Below are 21,169 nucleotides of genomic sequence, written 5' to 3'. Positions count from 1 at the left end.
TTGATGAAAACTATTAAAAATGAAATTATCAGCTAACAAAGAATTGGAATATTGAAAGTGATTTGTGATTATAACGAAACGTTTTCAAAGTGTAAATATATATATTAAAGAATATAAAGCAGTTTTAGGTCACACGTGTACCTTATATTCGATATTTTTACAATTTTTGCTTGAGTTCCTATTACAGACAAGGTGTAATTTATAAATGTGGTATCTAGTATACGTGGAAACCGGACACCGCACTTGCCGGAACGATTCCTTTCGTAACGTGCTGTGTTTTGTGAACTCGAATGAGAGACTCTGGTGATGCTATACATATATACATATATATATGTACGTGCGTGTGTATATATACATGTATAAATGTTCTGTGTATGTAAAATCAATACTTCTTAGTAAAAAATGAAAAAAAGTAATGTTAACAAAAATCGATCTTTCGAATGATGAAACCCGCATTACGTACTACAAATTACAATATTCGTATTAACGTTATTTTCCTCTGTTATTGTGTAATTCTGAAGTAATGATATCATACAACTTACTACTTTTTTCTCCTAGTGCTTTAAAGTATATGTTATAACGCGATAAGCATCCGAAACACATTGATTCATAGGCGTATAAAATACAATGGATTTCCGAAAGAAAAAAAATGTGTAAATTGTTTTCTTTTGCAAGCACAAATTTAGTACTTGCATCAAATTATACTAATAGCAAATAAAGTCTTATATAAATATCAGTCTATTGCACTGCGATTAGTTAATTACAGTTTCGTTCTTTCTTTTCTTTTTTTTGTTTTTTTTTTCTCAATATATGAAAATGATAGTAAAATTTTAAAGCTTGGCTTTTTAAATATGAATTACTTTTTATAGTCGTTATTCCAAGCTTCAAAATAAAAATGTGTTTAAAATACTTTATATAGTCGTGTATATAGGAAATTGAAAAAAAAATACAAATGATTATGTAAATGCGTAAAATCTTCACCGTTTGTTTTAACGTTTATTAAATTAACATGTTAATCGTGGATTAAAATTTTTTACATAATACCACCCACGACTTACGTTACGTATAAAAAAAACTGTACAGTTTAACATTTTCTTTTTTCTTCTTTTTTACTTTCTTAACTCGTCCAAACGAGAGGACATTCATTCGACCATTCAAAGTTCACTTACGCATAAATCACGCACTTTTCACTTCTGTGTTTCTTATTCATTATATGTCGTAAATACATCACCAAATACCTCGTCTACATATATGCATTCCCATCGATGAATCACTAACCCCTTATGGGTGGAAGTACTTTGGTATGGAATATTATTTAGTGAAAAGCATAGAGCAGCATAAGAAATGTGCAAAATCCAATAATAAGGCCGAGAATAAGAGAATCTCGTCTTTTACGTAGATTTATCCTTTGCACTATACTATTTACGGCTGGAAATCTATTTGAGATGTCATTTAGTCTGGTTTGTATACGTTTAAATGTTTGCCTTTGGGTCATCAAATGATCTCGGGTTTCAATTGCTATGCTTATTTGATCATTGAGCAGACGATCGGAACTGGAAAACAAGATTTTCATTAATTTTATATTTGTTTAAGAAATGTAATGAACAGGGTACTTTATATTATGTACAAGTAATAACTATAAATTACAATAAAATGAAGCATAGACAAAATTACTCACTTATGAATATGTTGATTTTCTTTTAAATACATTTCCCGACGATTCAATCCACTTACACTTTTGTAGTTACTGCTCCATAGAAGATGTATAATCTCTTAATCAAATATTTAGAAAAGAATATAATTTGGGTTAATAAAGTAATAGGTATACGTACTCGATTTCTTTACGAACACTTCCTAGTAAATCTTCCCTGTCTCTTCTTGTAGCAAAATTGTTTCTAATCTTACTGAATTCCAATTTATAATCTTTCAATATTTCTTTATGGCGTTGCATTGTATGCAACATTGCAGCACCATTTGGTTGCAATTTGCCCATTCTTTCATTTATTGAAAACAACTGCCAGAAATATATATATAATTTAATTTATTGAAACATAGTAACAATACCGTACACTTACTTTAGTAAGCAATGCTTCTATTTCAGAAGCCATATTTTCAAAGACATGTTCTTCATCTAAAAGAGGAACTTCATCACTATTAACAAGCTTGGAACCACTGTTGACACCGAGCTTACTAAATGCTACCAATTTTGCATCAATATCATTTTCCAAATGTCTTGCTTGTCTTCTGAGATCTAAAATTAAATATGAAATTAATAATTATGTTGATAGTAGTAAATTATACATGAACATTAGTACATTAGTACATAATATCTATAATATTATTTAGGTATATGATATAAACATTGTTGTTAATTTAAAAAATGAATATTATTAGAATTTTTAGTTATAAAAAACATCAAGGTAATAAAGGTAAAAATTAAATTGTACAATTTTTTACTTTATACTTGGTAAAAAAAGATGATTCACATTTTTTGTCATCATTGGTAGGGTTAGGAATAATAATATTAAAATTTGACTGAAAATTATTATAGCATAATTTATTGTAAAGTGATTTTATTTCATAATCCAGTTATATCAAATTATTTTTCATATTACGATCATATGTATAAATAACAAAATCGTTTAAATTATATTTTTTACGCTTCAGAGGAGTTTTGACGTAACGAAGGTGAAATATTTGCAATGTAACTTTTATAAATAAAAATATATCACCTTTTCTTAATTCTAATGGAAACTTATAAAACAATATCACATTTCTTTGTTAGATGTAATAAAGAAAATTGAATTGATAATAAAGTGACATATGTCAAAACAAGCCGTTATATTACTTGTTGCAAAACTTTTAGGATTCAGCAACTGAATACTAATACGAAATCATAAAAAATAAAGAATGAAAGTGATATTTGCATCAAACGAAATCTACCTTCCCAATCGACGACATCTATTGCGTTAGCCATTTGTTGTTCGCAAATCACGAACACGATAGTTCCTTTTCTATGATGTGTGAATAGCTGCTACACACGACACAACATAGTTCCGCAAGACAGATGATGGCAGTAGATACCTAACTATATATACTTGCATACAGTATATCCAATCACGCACACTAGATTGACTGAGAGAAGACGAAAAATGGCGGAAGAACTTAAACAAGGATAATTCCCATGAAACGGCCACAAAAATTTTGTATCATCTTATCTTTGTTTGAATGGTAAAAGAAATTAGAGAAGTAAATGAATTTTAGTCGATTAGAAGTTTAACTTTCTTTACAGATATTAGAGTATACATTTATTATTTAATATTTCTTATTGCTTTTAAAATTTGCATTAATTTCATTAAAAATAAAGATTTGTAATATAATTATTAAGATGTTAATAAGATTAGGTAATTGTAAAAAGTAGGCACATATTAATATGTTTAGAGTAAACTATACAGCCAAATTTTTCATAAAAATTATTTATCAATGCTATAATATTGGTTTATATCGACACTATACTAGTGCAATTGTAGCTAGACTAAAGTAGTAGTGAGTAAACCGGTTTTCGGCGGGATCTTGATAGTTACGATGCTACTACCTATGCTATGCTATCCTGATATTATTGTCTAGGAGCAAGAGCTAGGAGTAAGATAATAATAATAATTCGAAATTCTTCGATATGTTCAATTCAATTTTGATTTCCAAATAAATAATAATTTAATATATACATCTCTTGTAGAAAGAAGACATGTACAAATTTATATACAAATTATATATAAATATATAAAATACAAAGTAATAAATATAATATAAAAATAAGAAAATGTTATTTATTTTATCAAACTTTTTCTATGGGGAAAATTTTTAATGAATATAAATAATGTCAGAACTTTCAACCTATTCTCCCGTTAATGAACAAAATCTGTTTTACCGTGTTCACGGGATAAGTAGGTCAGTTCTTATTCTTGCCATTTGCCGCTCGGCGGTGCTTGTGTTCTCAAGATACAATTTTAATTCTTCTATGAGAGCCATTGCAGCACGGATGGGATTAACATCTTCTTCAATGATCATGTACGGAAAATGTTGCCTTAAAAGTCGTAATATCAGATTCATTTGCTGATTAGATCTGTAAATATATACAAAAATTGTTAAATATTTTTATTTTACTGTTTAGATTAAGACTGATATTCAAATTGTTTTTATTGTTTTTACCTTGAAGAAATTCTTATCTTCTCTTTTCCTTCGGTAATAGGAAGTATCTCGATCAAACAATGCATCAGCGTACCAATTGTTTGTACAATGTAAATATCTTTGTAGATTGTTTGGAAAGATTTTTCTTTCAAAAACGTCAAAAAGTGTGTCTCTCTTTCAGGAATTCCTTTGATTTGTACATCAATGGTTTTCTCCATCGACGAACTCTTTAAAGCTAACATCATATGCAAGGTATTGGATATTCTATTCCTTTTCAGAACCTGATTTTCCTCGGTTAAAAATTTGACTTGATATCTACTATCGATAGTGTCTTCGATCGTGATATGGATAACAGGTATTGGAATTTGATATTCTTCCTCTTCAACTTCATATAAAATTGTACCATATACTTCACAGAGGGAATTTGTATTAAATTTTGGCAAATCGAGAACGACTGTAGCTACAACTTCACTACAAGGTCGAATTTCATCGATTTGGTATAAAAATGTTTCATTCTTTAATGTCCAAAACATTGATATACCATAAAGATCATAATTTTCATTGAGGGATACGTAAATCTGAGGCTTATTTAATGTTCTGAAATGAGACATTTTAGCTTACATTATTTATAGGTGTATAAGTAAAAATATTTTCACATTTTATATTTCACAACGTCGCGATACTATTTTATCAATATTTATTGAAGACAGTGTTAGGAAACAATATCATATGAAATATTTTAAGGGAAATATAATTTTCCCTTTTCGATATTTATTCATTCTTAATTTATACTGTCAAATTTGATTCTCATTCTTCATTAGTAACTACAACAGTGATACTAGTGTAACAAGCAGAATAACTAAAGAAGTAATTTAAGTTTTCCGTTTTATTATCACGAAAGATTTCTCATAATATATAAGAAAAATTATTTTAAACGAAAACACTTATATAGCTAATTTATTTTCTAGTTTTCTACTACGCCTCGATAATGAAAACAGTATTCAAAAGAGGTTGGATAATTAAAGGGAGTCTGTAGAGTGTCGCAAAGGGTAGCAAAACTCAGTACCAGCATACTACGCTTGCGTAGAAGTCATCCAGGCAAATCGACCCGCGAAAACATTAACCAATCAGCGAACTCGAACGAGTCGGTTAGTAGCAGACGACGCATGCATGAGAGCGTACAGGACGGTGTGTGTCTCTTCAGTAATCTGCAGGATGCCGCCGTGATCATATGGTATCTATATGTTTTGTTCAATCAGTCAGTTGTGTCACGTGTTTCGCGAGTTTGCAATTCAAGAAATATAATACCATAATCGTGTTTCGATTTACGGTGTGTTTTATTCGTATCTCTGCAGGATCGAATCCGACTAGCAAGTTAGAAGAAATCGAAACGTATCGAAGAGGAGCGTTGGATTCCTTGCAGGGAGTGCAATAGATGCATCGCTGAATCCTGACTTAGGGCATATATGTCCACGCCAAGTACGTATCGAGATAAACAAATGTGGGAATGTATTCAAACAAACTAGAGAATATGATTATTTGCACGAAGAATTTAACCTAGCAGAAAGAATAGATGTTCTCTGACCTATTGACCCAGGGAAAATATACACCGACTGCATTGCCATTTAAAGTTTTCTGTATGTAGTCCTTCACATGCAGGTAGAATTTGAAAATTGCTTGTCATTTTTCTATTGGTTGGTACTTGTTTACCGTTAAAGCATAATTGACTGGTGGACAAATATTTAACGATAGGATGTAGCTATCACTATTGTAATAATTTCCTTAAAAATAAGCTTGAGATCTATGTAAGACTTAATCTGTACAAACAAACGTTAAATTAGATTCATGAAAAAATATGTTGCTGTGTGCGCGCGCGTGTTTTCGCGTTTCCATGCGAAGTTTTCGATAAAGCACCATCGATCCTTGAATCTGACGTTCCACTTTATAACTATTGCATGTATTATTTTATCATGGCCTTGGAACTTCACCAAATAAGCAAGCATGTATATACCTTTCTAAAGCATAATTTATTTCGTCGTTTCTTTTGAAATAATATTATGTAAATGTGAAATAACATTTACAAATGAAGGTAATACCTTATAGATATTCATCTATAGAGTATTATTTTGTATTCAAAAGTTAAAATCTTAGGTACCAAGTAGAATCGATATCCACTTGGTAATTGTATAAATGAACTGGTATGCAACGTTAACACGCAAAGGGGTTATACTATTGAAATCCTAGCAATATTATTTATATAACGAGTGTATTGTCAAGCTAGAAAATGCATATCAATAGTGTATGTGTAAACTGATAATACTTAATTTTTGTTTTTTATGTTTCAAGGAACAATTAAACGATGGCATTTATACTTAAATGGCGCTATGTTATATACAGATAAAATTTGTTTATCTTTTCACTTGCAACTTGAGATAAAATGTCATTTTGTAACGTTTTTGTATATCAGGGTTTTCAAAAGGTTCGTAATATGCATCCTTACGAAACAAACACGTGACTGCTAATGGGTCATGATGACACGACGTATACTATATTTCAATATAGTACTTACTTACGAAGTATTATTGTATCGAGTGTTATTCTACGACGTATTCCGGGTTTTATTTCCTTATATGTTATGAGTAATTCATGAATCATCTCAAATTACGAATGAGAGAACTAACTGGTTATTATATCATTACCAGGTGCCTCACCAATTTCATTATTTTAAGTTATTTGCGTACCTTCAGTAAGAGAATAACAATTAACTTTGTTATTCGATAATAGTACAGAATACGTTGTAGTTTCTAGATAATAATTTTCAAAATTCTATGCCTTAGCGGTTTACTTCCCTTAAAATAAGAGTGTAAACAAAAGAAGCATATGTATACATATTTAAACTCGATTTTATGAATGTCAGCACCCCCTATTCGAACGAGAAATCATAGGTGTAGAACAGAAGGACAGTGAACTACCATCCAGACCGTTTTGTCCGCTGACACGTTCGAATTAATGGTATTCCTGTAGGGAATTATAGATCTTCGCTTGGGCTATGCTTTACACTAAAAAGAAATCAATGTCTTACAACACGAACACAAGAAAATCGATCTCGAATATGCAGAATGAGAAAACAGTAAGTGCTTGAGAAATACATATAAACACGCCATAATGCAATATGGTTGCACGTTAGCTCGATTTTCGAACGAGGAACTTACGTAAAGCAAAATCTATCCTCGATTATGGGATTTACCGAGATACCAATTTGTCAGTGTATGATGACAGTCGAATCCACTTGTTTCAGTTCGATATGAGTACAGAAGGAAGGTCGTGCATCAGGAGAAGATGACACCGCGAAGATACGTGTTCGCGGCGATTAGGCGAACATTGCTGGCTGCTGGTATCTTGACGTTGCTGGTGTTGGCGTTGTCGAGCCAAGATGCCGGCAACAGTGTGCAGCAAGGTCTTTTATTGGAGGTGAGTGACGATCTTTTATCCGACAGTGGCCAAGGATTTCTTTTGTTCCCAAAGAAAAGCTTTCCATGTGCGCGCACTCGTTCGGGATTTAGACCACCGGAAAATTAGGCGGATCACTTTCTGAGGAACAATTATTCTAGAACTGTGGGACAGTCATCCTCGTTGGAAATGTGGCTGAAAACTGTCCCTTTATTTCAAACACTGAAATACCATGCTGGGTCCTCCTTTTTAGAAGAAACATTCTGGTTCAAGTACTCGTGTTTAAAATGACGTTTAAAATTAGAATAGGAAGATGGCGTTGTAAGAGGATTAGACTTGCCTTATCCGATTGGTTTACAGGTTCGTGTATAGTCCTTAATTTATTTTTCCAATTCTCTTCTCTTACCTACGTTGTAATAGGATCACGTCTGTTTCCGCTATCTGATTGGTTTAAAGATACGGATATAATCCCTTTAATTCTTCTGCTATACGTATGCTTTATCAAATTTTATTATACTTTTTAGATACCTAGAGAGGCGGCGTATATGTACCTTCGCTGGAAGAATATAGACTTCTCTGTCTTAGTTCACACTTTAGCTACCTCAAACAAGGCTTTAGAAAGCATTCAATGTTTTATTCCGATTGACTATACGTGACTCAATCTACTGCCCTGCCTCTAATATTCCTTTAGACGAGTAGTGCATACTTCGCACCTCTTTCAATTTTCGAGTTGCGCATTTTCCTGTCTGCCTTTTGAAAAAGTAGATGAAGAGAGACGAGTGTACTTGTCCAATTTTCGCGTATCAAGAGGATGACCTTAAGCATTTTAACTTATATAATCCGTTATTCTCTCCATACGATGGAAGAGAAAGGCCAATGCTCCGTTCGCTTTCTCATGGCCTTATACATTTTTTCATTCTTCTATTTCATTCAATACACCACTGTCTCCTTGGCATAGAAAAGAAGCTGCGATTTTCTTGCTCGCTTGTTAACTACCGTGATCGATTGTAAGCATCGTGACTTCTTCTCGAATAATCCTTGCTCTTTTATGATACTCAGGATCACCCAAGAGCAACATATCCCAATGAAAATACATCGTTTCCTTTTTTTACCTATCGGTGAAGAGGTTACATCGAGAATGGTCTCCTTACGTAAAGCAAAGCTAACATAGATTGGCAGACTTCCAGGCGCAATGCGGCACACAAATGCAGCTGCCTACAATCGTCCAATACCACCCCTTTAAGCATGCAAAGGGTGGTTACAGTTACCCCTGAATCTCGACGATTACTCTACCAATGTAAATCGATCTTCCACTGATACGGACGATTGCTGTTTTATTTGACGTTTCTTCGACGATTGTCGGCAATTCGCAGAGATAGAGATTGATAGACCTCGGTTTCTTATTGATCGTGAGTCAAAGAGATCGATCTTAAATTTTCGAACTTTGCCTTCAATCTCCGACTTAAAGAATATATTAATTCAATTTACATCAGTACCAGTCGGTTTTAATTAGATCCGATTAAACCTAATTACCGTCAAAAAATGGAAGTACTCGAATAAATATCTTCGATCGAAGATATCTGAACAATCTCGTGCTTGAAGTATCACAATTGCATCTTAGACAATTTCATATAAACCTGATACAGATAATTGGTACCTGAAAATTGGTAAAGCAATTTGATTAAAATTCGCTTATTATCACAACTGCCCGTTGTTCTAATTCGTTGTATACAAACAGATGAGTATTCGTAAATATCCAGGTACCTGCGAACGTCGAGAAGGTTCCAAAAATGTTATCTTCCAAAATTTTAAGTATCTGCTCGCCCCTAATTGCTTTATCTGAACATTTTGACCGTTTAGAAATTTATCTCTATCTCAAATTTATCTCGAACCATATTTTGCCTAATACCTAGAAAATTTTGGAGCTTCCTGTTCAATGTGCGATAAGATAAGCAAACAAAGTTTCCGCGTAGGAAGAGGCGGTGTTACAGCGTTCACAGTTCACAGGAAGCACAGATAAAATTTTTAACGAACGATGCGAAGTGTTTGTCTAGTTCAATTGGTTTTACGCGCGAAAGTGCGGCAGATTTCGCAGGCCGATTCACAGATGGACTCAGAATTGCGTTGTAGTGGGAAAATGTAGCCGTAGGAAGTTATACAACTGGATACCGCGAAGAGCTACGGGAGTGCCTTACATAATGCGTGTGTATCCGTGCATATATGGTGGTTCGCTAGAACCGGTCTATGTTTCAATACTTTCCGTGTTTCACCGATCATATCGAAGAAAAAATATATTGTCTAAAAATAAACGATCCGTGAGTAAACTGAAAAGAGATTACTCGGTTCAAGGTTGCTCTTTTTAAAGTATCTTGCAAGAATCCTGGGTACCTCATCTACGATCAAATTCAGAGTTACTGATACCTTGTAAAGATCTAGGACACGTATTTTAAATTAAATACCTTTCATTTTCTTCGTTTTAATCGCAATGGTAATTCTTAGAATTATTCAGAATTTTATTTTTGGTTCCTTTAATGGAGTTTGTACGTTTTAATTAATATCAATATCCTTTCCTTGTTAAACTCTTTCATTGTTCAAATAGTTTTAGGAATTCCTTTCTTCGAGTTTTCTTACTTATTTTTTCCTTTAAATTGCATGTTATAGGAAGCTTTGTAGAAGAAGAATCGATGTCATTAGATTTCTTTTTGAAGAGAAAGTTGGAAGATGTTCGCCGTGAAACACTTATAAGCCAGCAAGCCGAGTGTGGCAATCGCTCTTAATGTCATTGAAAGAACGAATCATTCTTCCTGTGTAGTGTCTCTCGTTGTAACGAGTGCATCAAACTAGATAAGCTCGTTTCAAGCAATTTATGACGAAACTTATGTCGAGGGAACAAAAAACCATCAGATGCATCTGTAGATCATCTTACATGACCGTTTAAATTGCCTTGGATATAAAAACCACTATCAAATAAAGTCACGACTAACCTGTGATATTTAAATAAATGGCTAAAAATGGGGTTCCTTTTCTTTCGAGTAATTAAAGTAAATAATTAAGACGACTGGTTTCCTTTCTGGTGATAAAGATAATAAGTCTCCATTTTAACTTCGGTCGTAAATCTTTCGGAAACGAGAAATTACAGGTAATAAGAATCGATAGATAACCGAAAGTATCGATTCGTTCGTGATAAAAGAGTTATCATCTTAAAAGCTGACATAAAACAAAGCTGAGATACAAATCGTCCAAAATTGCATTCCGAAATACTTACAAATTTTTGGATAGTTATCCATATAAAATAATGTACAAAAATGTTTTTTATTCTGGAAACGCGATACTCGAATTCTTTTCCAATAATATTTTTATATCGAATGATATCGATTACTAATCGATAACTGCCCCATCTACATTTGAGTCATCTAATTTATGGATGCACCTTCTCAAAACCACTATACCGACGTTTTAATTATCGAACCAAGGAGTTGACATTTATACATTTTCGGAACTTAATATAAACATGGAATCTCCCATGGAAACACACATGGGGATACGTGCACGTGGACGGATGCAAAAACGAAGCGGTGCAGCGTGCGTTGCACCACCCGTGTGGCCCATATTCATGGCTACGACGTCAACGTTGAGATAGCCGTTCGGCTTTTAGTCCGAAATCAATAAACGGAAGCCAGTATTTCTATATTCGGCATTTCCGTCTGGTCATGGCCACTGCGTTCTACCCCAATCATCAAAAATCTTTTTATCGACGACAGCATTGTTTGTTCAAATAATTCTTCTGTTTATTAAAGTAGAATAATTCGATTGATCAAGAGGTTAGGAATGTTGAAGTGTTTGATTTAAAAATTCGCTCTATTTATTTTCAGTTGGTTTTTGGTAAATTGAAGACCTCTTTTTTTTTTAGAAATTCATCCATTCTTTTGATGTTTCGTTCAAATGACAAAATTGTATTAAACTGAACGTGAATTTTATTGGAAAATGTCATATTTTAAAAAGGATATTTAACCTTTGAAAAATCGTACTAAAATGAATGTAAATAAAATACAAAGTCCAGTACTTCACAAACGAAAGATAAATAATTCTCGATATTTACAACTGAATTCTGTAAGACTTAAGTAAGTAAGAATTAATTAACGATGGAATGAAAATATAATAATCAGATGTAGTTTGGAAGAATTTAAACCTGTTTATTACTTTTTAGTTCGTTGCTAATGTCTACTAACTGGTACTATTTACCTTTAAAAAAATGATGCTGCTATATATTCATACAAATAACAAATAGACTAGTCAGTTCTCGAAATTCTCAATCTGGGTTCCTGAATTATCCCTTACCTCAACTTGTGACTCATCATAAGCGTTCTACCAACGGCGCTATAAGAGTTTCTAAGGTTTCTAAGACGTTTTCGTAGGTTCCAAGAAATCTTACAATTAAATATTCGCAGCAGGCATAAATAATAATCCTTTTTTTCTTTTTTTTCTTCAGATCTTTGCAATTATTATAAAGCTGAAATAGTAGTACTTTTCAACTGCAACTAATTCCTACCTATTCTTAGCAACGTTTTAAAGTTCACGTTAAATGTACGTTATATTGCAAAAACGCGATGAAGTATCGATTAGCCGATAAGGAATCTCTAGGTCCTTGAATTAAATAGAATTATAGTAAGTCGTGTGAATTTGTAAACACAAACTCTTATACTATCACCACTTCTGCGAAATTCCCCAAAAAACCCAAAAGGTTCAATGCAATTTCCAAAATTTTAATAAATTTGTTTTTCAACTTTAATAATATCGGGTAACATTTTTATGAAAGAAGCTTTAAAAAATATTAGCTGTTAGTTGTAGCATATCATAAACTACTATCTTTTTAGTAATCTTTTTTTTTTTAACAGATACACAAATTTCTTAGATTTCATAAATTTATAAAAAGATCAAGATCAATATTAGAATGAGTATTATAAATTAACAAATTTTCTTCCAGTATTTGTTAAGAAAATAGACCAAGGAAGTTTCTCGACAATCATTCATAATAAGTCTCTAGGAATCAGATAGTCTAAAGCAATTATGTCAAGAATCTGGATTGTACGTTTGTCTGCAATATGCCAAGTAGGCGTACATTGCCTAACTATATCGCACAAGCAGTACTGAGCGTTCCAATTAATTGCAGAAATTAGGAAATTGGATTAACCTTGCATACTGAAGATCGGCGCGTACAGTGCGTGTATGCTGCTTGGAAGAAAACAGTTCTTAGGCGGCGAGCTTTGAATTCTAAAGCCGACCGGCTTAATCGACTGAAAGCCTAGGAACGTTACACGTGATTTGAATCATTCAGTCGTCGTAGAATTTGCATGATAATTACTCGGTTTTACGATTCATTGGCTTTTCAGCATTATATATTTGATCTTGTTCACTGTTTAATTGTTTTATTGAATCTAAAATTGTTAGGTTTGACTGTCAACGTGACGTTAAATTTAAAAATTATATTTATATTGTCTGGTTTGATTGACTGACAACTCGAATTACTTAGAATTATTTGTTTCCTTTCGTCTTTTCTTCTTTTTTAACATTGAGTTTTGTGGCTACTTGTGACTATTGCTCAAAAGGATTTTAATAAATTACACTATCAGCTTGAACTTTAAGTTTTGTATTAGCTTACAATGCGTAAAATGAGATATAGATTTTGAATGGAGGGAACATTTATTTCAATAGAAAGAGTTTGAATAAAACGGAGCTAGTTTTCTAGGACTAATTTTTCATAAAGAGTCTTAGACTCTTTATCTTTATTTCTATGTAACTAATCCCTTGCGTGACAAAGTGGCCTTATATTTAGATGAATGATATACTACTTGAAATGTACAAGGTAACGCGAATACATTTATTATTCTCATGTTATTACCGTTGTTTACGCGTGGAACATAGAAATCGATACCGATTAATTTTATGCCTGCACGTATTAAGTGTTGGTAATTGCATCGATAAAACAGACACCAATCACTATTCTCTAGCAATCGGTGCAAGTATCCGATATCCATATCCGTTGCATAATTTTCAATGAACCGTGTTCACGAGGTCTTTTAATTCCAATTTCATAATGCGTGTCCGATTTCGTAATGCTGTTAATGCAAATCATATATTCTAAAATATTGCCACTAGAAACGTTAAAAAATAATTATAAATAAATTATCACAGATATCTGAATATTTAACATTACAAATCTCTTAAAATAGAACTCATTAAATTTTGATATTAAAAAATACCTGAAAATTTCTAATGAATTGCAAATTTTATTCTTGACGAATATAATAATTTTTGTAATGCAGCATTGGGCGTTAAGATTCGTTTTTAAAATGTCTGAACAAGTGAACTGAACTCGGTCAGCACCTTATGAAGTATATTAATCTTACGAAAGCATTTGTTGAAAAATATGGATATCAGATCAATTAGTTTCATCAGCTAATACTTCAACTTATTAAGAAGGTTACAGTACCAAAATTTTCTAACTTTTGGATATCTGCATTTGCAAATGTAATTTATGCAAATGCATACTGTATATTTCTCTTAATACTTTTAATAAACGCATCTATGTAGCCTGAATTAAAGACACTTTAAAACGTTTTAAACACGCATAGTTCTATTTATACTCATAACGCGTAATTAAATTTAAAATAACAGAATGAACATTAATGTTAACAGGAGGACTCGAATTTGACACCGGAGGAAAAGTTGATGGAGGAAGCAACTATCGCCGAAACTGAGAAACGATTATATGCTAGAAGAAAATTTTTGGCACAAAAATGCACTGAAGAAGGATTAGACCGGCCTGGAAACGATTCTCTTCATAGGCCTAATGCTTGGGAGTTCCTTGTAAATAGAGAGTACCATTTAATATGGTGTAATGTCTTCAAAGCGGCCTCTACATCTTGGATGTACAATTTCAATCTACTTGCAGGGTAAAATATATCACGCATCAGTGTACTGTACATCCTTTAAATGAACAGCTTGATTAACGAGAGATTTAATTTTTTAGATATAGTCCGCAGTTTTTAAAAGCCTCAAAGGCCGTACCAGTTTCTCTAGCAAGGCAGAAGTATCCCAGGTATACGGCGGACGAATTGAACAAGTTCCTAAACGACAGCATCAGTTTCTTGATAGTGAGGCATCCGTTCGAGAGGCTGCTCAGCGCCTACAGAGATAAATTGGAGCATAGCTTACCGCATACGTTCCATAGTAATCTTGGAGCTCATATCGTTTGGAACTATAGGTCCAGGGTAGGGGTTGTCTATCTTTATATTTGGCATATTACTTCAGTTTTCTATATCTTCTTCATTTGGGTGATCTTATTAAACTTGAAGAGTCTTTTACTGAAAATAATTAGGATCCAAAAACCAATGGAAGACATGGTCCAAGGTATCCACTTTTTGAAGAATTTGTACGGTGGCTGTTATGCCAATGGACAGCCGGAAACGAGCTCGATATGCATTGGACTCCAGTTGTGAATTTCTGTACACCGTGTCAAGTGCGATTCGACGTGATTGCAAAGTTTGAAACGCTTCACGTAAGTGAATGATTCGAAGTAAATAATAAAATTCAACGTTAACTCAATGTTAATCGGTTGCATGTTTTAATTTTAAAAAATATTGCCCAATTTTATAGGAAGATCAAGATTATCTCATAAAACAAGCTCATGTGGGTCACATCATTAAACCTGAATGGAAGAACCCTACTAGAGGAGTTCAAACAAAGGACGTAATTAAAAATTACTTCGCTCAATTGTCAAAATCACAGATCAAAGATCTCTATGAGATGTTTAGGTAAGTATCTTCTCTGGAAGACTGTGAAACATATTACTACACATGTGATAATAAAATGGTATTCCTGATATTGCATTTCAGATACGATTTTGTGCTGTTTGATTATTCTCCTGACGAGTACATAGCACTCGGGAGAGAAGAGAATACAGTTTTAATCTGTAAAGAATAATGTCAGAATTTTGGAACAAGTGCATCAGGGCTTGTGCTGTTTATCTGCTACTTTTTTCTCTTCAAATGTTAAACGATACCTATTACAATGGTATCGATTACAACGAAAATATTTGTTAGGGAATAGCTGTTGTGGTTTAAGATGAAGAAAAGGAAATATACCGAAGTCTGTTCGAGTTAACGATCCCATGCAAAACATTACTACAGCATTAAAATTTTTGATAAACGAGACGTTATAGAATATTCAATTGTTAGAACCGAAGGCGATAAAACGTTTGTAAACTGTTATAAATCAACACATGATAATTTTAAATGTATTATACCTATAAGAATACCCTGTTGCTTAAGTACTACACAAGACAATGAATTTTTTAATATACAAGAATTTAGGGTATAAGTAATGCTCATTTCTTCGATTTTTTCTGCTTAAACATCGAATGGGAATAGTTTGTTAGCTTCAAATACAGAACAATGCATTCCTAATAGAGTATGTAGGAATAACGTCTTTTCTTTTCTAGTTTTGATGGAATCAATTTTTAAAGAGTACAATGCAACGCACGTGTTGTGAATTTTTATTCAGATTTATTCTAAGTTAATTAAAATAATCCGAAATAGTTAGTCCGTGTTCCAATATTTCGAAACACACGTATACTTTCTCCCTAATTCTATATGTATATATTAGTGTATATAAATATACATATACGTATGTTGACATGAACGTTGTTGCGATAGTTATTGTTATCATTGTACCAATGATAATAGTACTGCCTTGAGGAGATGTAGTATATAATTATATTAAGATGTATGTTGAATTCTACAACTTCCAAATGCAAATATATCTAAAACTTTATGGTTTAAAATTTTAAGTGCTTACTTATATTTTAGAACAAATGTTTGAGTTAAACAGGGTTATGACGAAGCGGCCTTTTCATAAAGACTTAATAAAATTATAAAGCATTATATAGTACTTAAATCTAATATAAATCAATTTTCCATTCTTGAAAAATTTCTTCTGAATAAAATCAAATTATTTGTAAAACAGAAATGAGGCAAAAGTAACATAATAAATTTCAATCCCTTATAATTTTATAAATTATAAACTTGAAATGACAATAATTATTTTATGAAATAAAGAAGTTTAAAAAACTCTGGATTGCATGGAAAATTAATCTTATTTGTATGAAACTGTATTTAATTAGTTAAGAAAATGGCAATGATAATAAATATTTCAGTTGATTATCCAAGGTAAAGTATGATTAATTTTAAATAATAATAAAAATGATAACATCCAAAAATAATAAAACTGATCGACATCCTAATAAGAATATTTATAACTTTGATTCTGATTACTTTTATTACTTCTTCAATTTAATAGCAATTTATACATTTCTATTCTAAATATATTCCTTGGAAAATCAGAGTTTGTTTATATATTTTAACCATAATTATCGATAATGAACTTACCTTTCTGAATTGTTTATTAGTTCTATTCCAATGACCCATTTGTCAGAAAAAATGTATTTCCAACTGCTTTTTACCAGTAAAAATTTACAAAGGGATTCATTACCTTTGCATTTTATCTTCTTTATTACTGGTTGTCCATCTATAGCGTATAACTATAAATTGTACCAAATTTAACATACATTAACACTTGTCAAATGTACTTATTTTAAATATCATATACCACATTTCCTCTTCCATTATTTTTTATTATTATAACATGTGAAATTTATTTATCGTTAATGTGTAATTTTATATAATTTTTTTTTTAAATTAGTATTAAATAAAAGCATAGTAAGATATTTCGCTTTCGTGAAATATTTAAAAACGAAACGAATTTTTCAATATACTTCTCCAAACTGATAGAAGAAATTATTTGATAGTATTAAAAGATGTGTTTTTCATTATTGTTATTACTCTTTTAAATAACTCACGTCACTGTCAGAATCCCAAGTTATATCTTTCCCATATTGAGCCTCATTGTATAAAGATTCTAAATTACGTCTGGTCATATCTTGAATGTCTTTAATATCATTTCTTGTCTTTTCGATTCGAGTTTGCACATCCGATAGTTGTTTCATTAAATGTTCTTCTACTGGATTGCATTTTGAAGTTGATATTGGTAACTCCTCGTCGCTTAATGCGAACATATCCTCGTCCATTGAATCCATTTGTATCTTCAAGAATGCACGGTCAACATTTACAATCAACTTGGTAACAAATTGCTAATAATACTACAAAAGATTTGACAAGAAATTATAATATACACATTTACACAGTCACTTCTAAAATGTACATGATACATAATATAATAAACTGTTTTTAAGAGTCATTTTCAATCGTTATAAAATATAGACACACAAAGTATCGAATTGAATAGTGTTCAAGAAATGAAGAATCCCTATATATTTTGAAAGAAATGTCATGAGCTTCCTAAATGTAATTTAGATTTCTAATGTAAATTATATAAATCGGACAATATTAAAACCATAAATTTATAATAATTAAATAACTCATTTATAGTGTATATACATACTAATTCATAAATAAAATTATAAATTGTAGTGACACTTATTTTTAACTCCAACTTCTAGTGTTTTAATCATTTTATTCCTACACTGAATCGGTAACATAGGAACTGACACGAAATTGATAAAGAGACTCACGAATTCTAGACCTTATAACACAAAAATGCACTAAGTGCTTAATCTGTCTTATATTTTATTTATGGTTGATTTTATACCTTCTATGTGGTTGCATGTAACTTTTATCGTAAGTAGAGAAGGAATGAGTGGGGAATGAATTGTCGCATGGTAATAAGTCAATGAAAATAATTAGGAGTTGTATTTTTTCATTATTTAATATATTTAAGTAAAATCAGAGAAAAATATGTGGCTAGAAGAATGTGATAGTTTCGCTGAACTATGTCGAGGATATTTGCCGTACTATTTATTGATAATCCTGCCGATTTTTATTATTATCTCTCCGGTTAACCCAGTTGCCGCATCTCATGAATTTCCCTTGTATCGAATGCATCAATATGACTTACATGGTGTACCACATGGTAATGAAATGTTTTTCTCTTGATTTTCATTTTATTATGGCTTTATTAATATCTAATTTACAATTTGTGATTAGGTTGTCGTAGTGCACCCATTTCTTTGGAAGCAAGATCTCTTACCGGATGGAGCACTTCCAGACATTGTGTAGTTACGAAAGCTTTAGATCTTACTCCAAGTCTGTTTCATCTTATTAAAGACAAGGCTGGAGCTTTAATAGTAGTTTTGCCAGAGAATCTTACTGATTTGACAATGGAAGAGAAACAGGTTAATTAAATTTATTTTTGCTATATCTTTTATTGTAATTGATGTATTATTTATTATAGCATATTATGAACCTGGAGGAATCTATGCTGTTTGGACCAGAAACAACAATTCCAGTATATTTTACTTCATGGCATCCCGATTTACAAATAATCTTAGATGATCTCTCCAATGGTTTCATTACTGATGAAAGAGCTGGTTCTGCAGCTGAAGCAATGTTCAATTCTATATCTGCTAGTGGTTACCAGGTAGTTGTAGCAACTGGACAAGCACTAGCTAAGACAGATGTTAAAGTAGCTACATTACATGGTAAACTAACTGGTACTGGAGCAGAAGAAAAGTTGCCAACTATAGCCTTGGTAACACATTATGATAGTGCAGGTGTTGCACCTGTAAGTAAATTATTGATTTATATAGTTGTTTAGAATCATGGAAATAAAATGTATGTATGTATATATATGTTATTGCTAATAAATAGGAGTTGTCTTTTGGAGCAGACAGCAATGCATCTGGTGTGGCAATGTTATTGGAAATAGCAAGATTATTTTCTACTCTGTATTCAACTAGTAGATCAAGACCGCAATACAATCTTGTCTTTATTGTAACTGGTGCTGGCAAACTTAATTATCAGGGCAGTAAAAAATGGTTGGAAGATCAATTAGATGGTCTTGAAGGCTCAATAATACAAGTATTAAACTTAATTATTTAAATATCTTTATTATTATGCCTATTTTTTTATATTTTTAAATGGTAATATAATATAATGTTTTGATTATTAGGATGCAGCTTATGTCATTTGTCTTGACACCATATCTACTAGTGACCATCTCTATGTACATGTCTCAAAACCACCCAAAGAAAATTCGACAGGTGGTTTGTTTTACAAAGAATTAAAAGCTGTGTCTGAATCATTAAATGTTACTACTGTTGAAGGTATACACAAAAAAATAAATTTAGCTGAGGAAACACTGGCTTGGGAACATGAAAGATACAGTATTCGTAGATTACCGGCAACGACTTTGTCCACTTTAAAAAGTCATGAAGATCCGATCAGAACTACAATCTTAGATGTAATGCAAGCAGAACAAATAGACAGACTATTTAAACATACTCAGACAGTCGCAGAAGCGTTAGCAAGACATATATACAATTTAAGCTCTAGTCAAATTTTCACTGATCCACTGGTACATATTTTTTACCTTTTATATAATAAGGAGATGAATTTTTTTATTACATGTACTTTACTTTACTTTACTTTACTTTACTTTACTTTACTTTACTTTACTTTACTTTACTTTACTTTACTTTACTTTACTTTACTTTACTTTACTTTACTTTACTTTACTTTACTTTACTTTACTTTACTTTACTTTACTTTACTTTACTTTACTTTACTTTACTTTACTTTACTTTACTTTACTTTACTTTACTTTACTTTACTTTACTTTACTTTACTTTACTTTACTTTACTTTACTTTACTTTACTTTACTTTACTTTACTTTACTTTACTTTACTTTACTTTACTTTACTTTACTTTACTTTACTTTACTTTACTTTACTTTTTCAGGATGTTTCTAAAGAATCATTATCTTTATGGTTCAGTTACTTAGCATCACAACCAAGAGCTGCTCCGTTATTAGCAGACAAAAATAATATGTTAGTTGGTACATTAAAAGAAGTAATGGCCAGATATCTTGGAGATGTTAAAGTTACTTTGCATAGTCCTGATAAACCAGATCCAGAATTTGTCTTTTATGATGTAACAAAAGCATTACTGAATGTATACAGGTAAATTTTTTATTTTCATTTTTTATTATCGATGTGGTTCCTTGTTGATAATATAGTTTATTATATTTCAGTGTAAAACCAGCTGTATTTGATCTCTTTCTTACAATTGCCATCATTATATACTTGGGAATTATTTATGTAATTGTACACAACTTTCCTCACGCGTATTCTTTAGTAACACGATTCTCTATAAAAAATAAATCGTCGTGAAATTGCGATGAAATATCGACGTTTCTCTATTGCATTGTAAAAATTCGCTATTCATTTTTTAATGAATTTAATATATAGTGTTGTAGGTGTAAAGATCAAACAGAACTGTATGTACATTACTCGCATAAATCTTGAATTAAAGATTATCTACATGTCTTATCTTAGATATTTGAAAATGTTATATAGTTCTTTAATTTCAACTTGAATTTTCGTCCACGTATCTCCTC

General features: G+C 31.6%; 4 protein-coding genes across 6 annotated transcripts; 2 read left to right on the top strand and 2 right to left on the bottom strand.

Moving 5' to 3' along the window:
• Positions 1–999: 999 nt before the first annotated feature.
• Gos28 (golgi SNAP receptor complex member Gos28) lies at positions 1,000–3,044 on the bottom strand. Of its 2 annotated transcripts, none has more exons than XM_017908006.1 (5): positions 2,944–3,044; positions 2,076–2,251; positions 1,833–2,014; positions 1,679–1,747; positions 1,000–1,553 (listed from the first exon to the last, which is right to left on the bottom strand). In XM_017908006.1, the coding sequence occupies exons 1-5, from the start codon at positions 2,975–2,977 to the stop codon at positions 1,316–1,318; spliced, it is 699 nt and encodes a 232-aa protein (XP_017763495.1). In that variant the 5' UTR covers positions 2,978–3,044; the 3' UTR covers positions 1,000–1,315. The 2 variants fall into 2 exon arrangements, with proteins under 2 accessions (XP_017763495.1, XP_017763496.1); XM_017908007.1 differs by having other exon boundaries at positions 1,679–1,735.
• An 813-nt stretch (positions 3,045–3,857) lies between these two features.
• Positions 3,858–17,842, bottom strand: LOC108553223 (uncharacterized). The gene is made up of 4 exons (XM_017908035.1): positions 17,555–17,842; positions 17,085–17,236; positions 4,210–4,785; positions 3,858–4,123 (listed from the first exon to the last, which is right to left on the bottom strand). Exons 1-4 carry the CDS (start codon positions 17,789–17,791, stop codon positions 3,934–3,936), a joined length of 1,155 nt encoding a protein of 384 aa, XP_017763524.1. The 5' UTR covers positions 17,792–17,842; the 3' UTR covers positions 3,858–3,933.
• LOC108553224 (carbohydrate sulfotransferase 11) lies at positions 5,208–15,965 on the top strand. 2 transcript variants are annotated; one of them, XM_017908038.1, is made up of 8 exons: positions 5,208–5,422; positions 5,544–5,667; positions 7,487–7,659; positions 14,335–14,591; positions 14,669–14,909; positions 15,017–15,196; positions 15,295–15,452; positions 15,534–15,965. In XM_017908038.1, exons 2-8 carry the CDS (start codon positions 5,655–5,657, stop codon positions 15,619–15,621), a joined length of 1,110 nt encoding a protein of 369 aa, XP_017763527.1. In that variant the 5' UTR covers positions 5,208–5,422; positions 5,544–5,654; the 3' UTR covers positions 15,622–15,965. The 2 variants fall into 2 exon arrangements, with proteins under 2 accessions (XP_017763527.1, XP_017763525.1); XM_017908036.1 differs by having other exon boundaries at positions 5,208–5,667.
• Positions 17,843–18,379: 537 nt separating the features above from the next.
• On the top strand, positions 18,380–20,942 carry LOC108553178 (nicalin-1). Its single transcript, XM_017907974.1, has 8 exons — positions 18,380–18,392; positions 18,493–18,684; positions 18,759–18,946; positions 19,006–19,335; positions 19,422–19,631; positions 19,723–20,127; positions 20,512–20,732; positions 20,804–20,942. The coding sequence occupies exons 2-8, from the start codon at positions 18,510–18,512 to the stop codon at positions 20,940–20,942; spliced, it is 1,668 nt and encodes a 555-aa protein (XP_017763463.1). The 5' UTR covers positions 18,380–18,392; positions 18,493–18,509.
• Positions 20,943–21,169: the final 227 nt, after the last annotated feature.

The sequence above is a fragment of the Eufriesea mexicana genome, unplaced genomic scaffold (assembly GCF_001483705.2).
Source record: "Eufriesea mexicana isolate 0111107269 unplaced genomic scaffold, ASM148370v2 scaffold9538, whole genome shotgun sequence".
In the NCBI taxonomy this organism is placed as follows: domain Eukaryota; kingdom Metazoa; phylum Arthropoda; class Insecta; order Hymenoptera; family Apidae; genus Eufriesea; species Eufriesea mexicana.
This window is presented reverse-complemented; position numbering and strand designations above follow the sequence as displayed.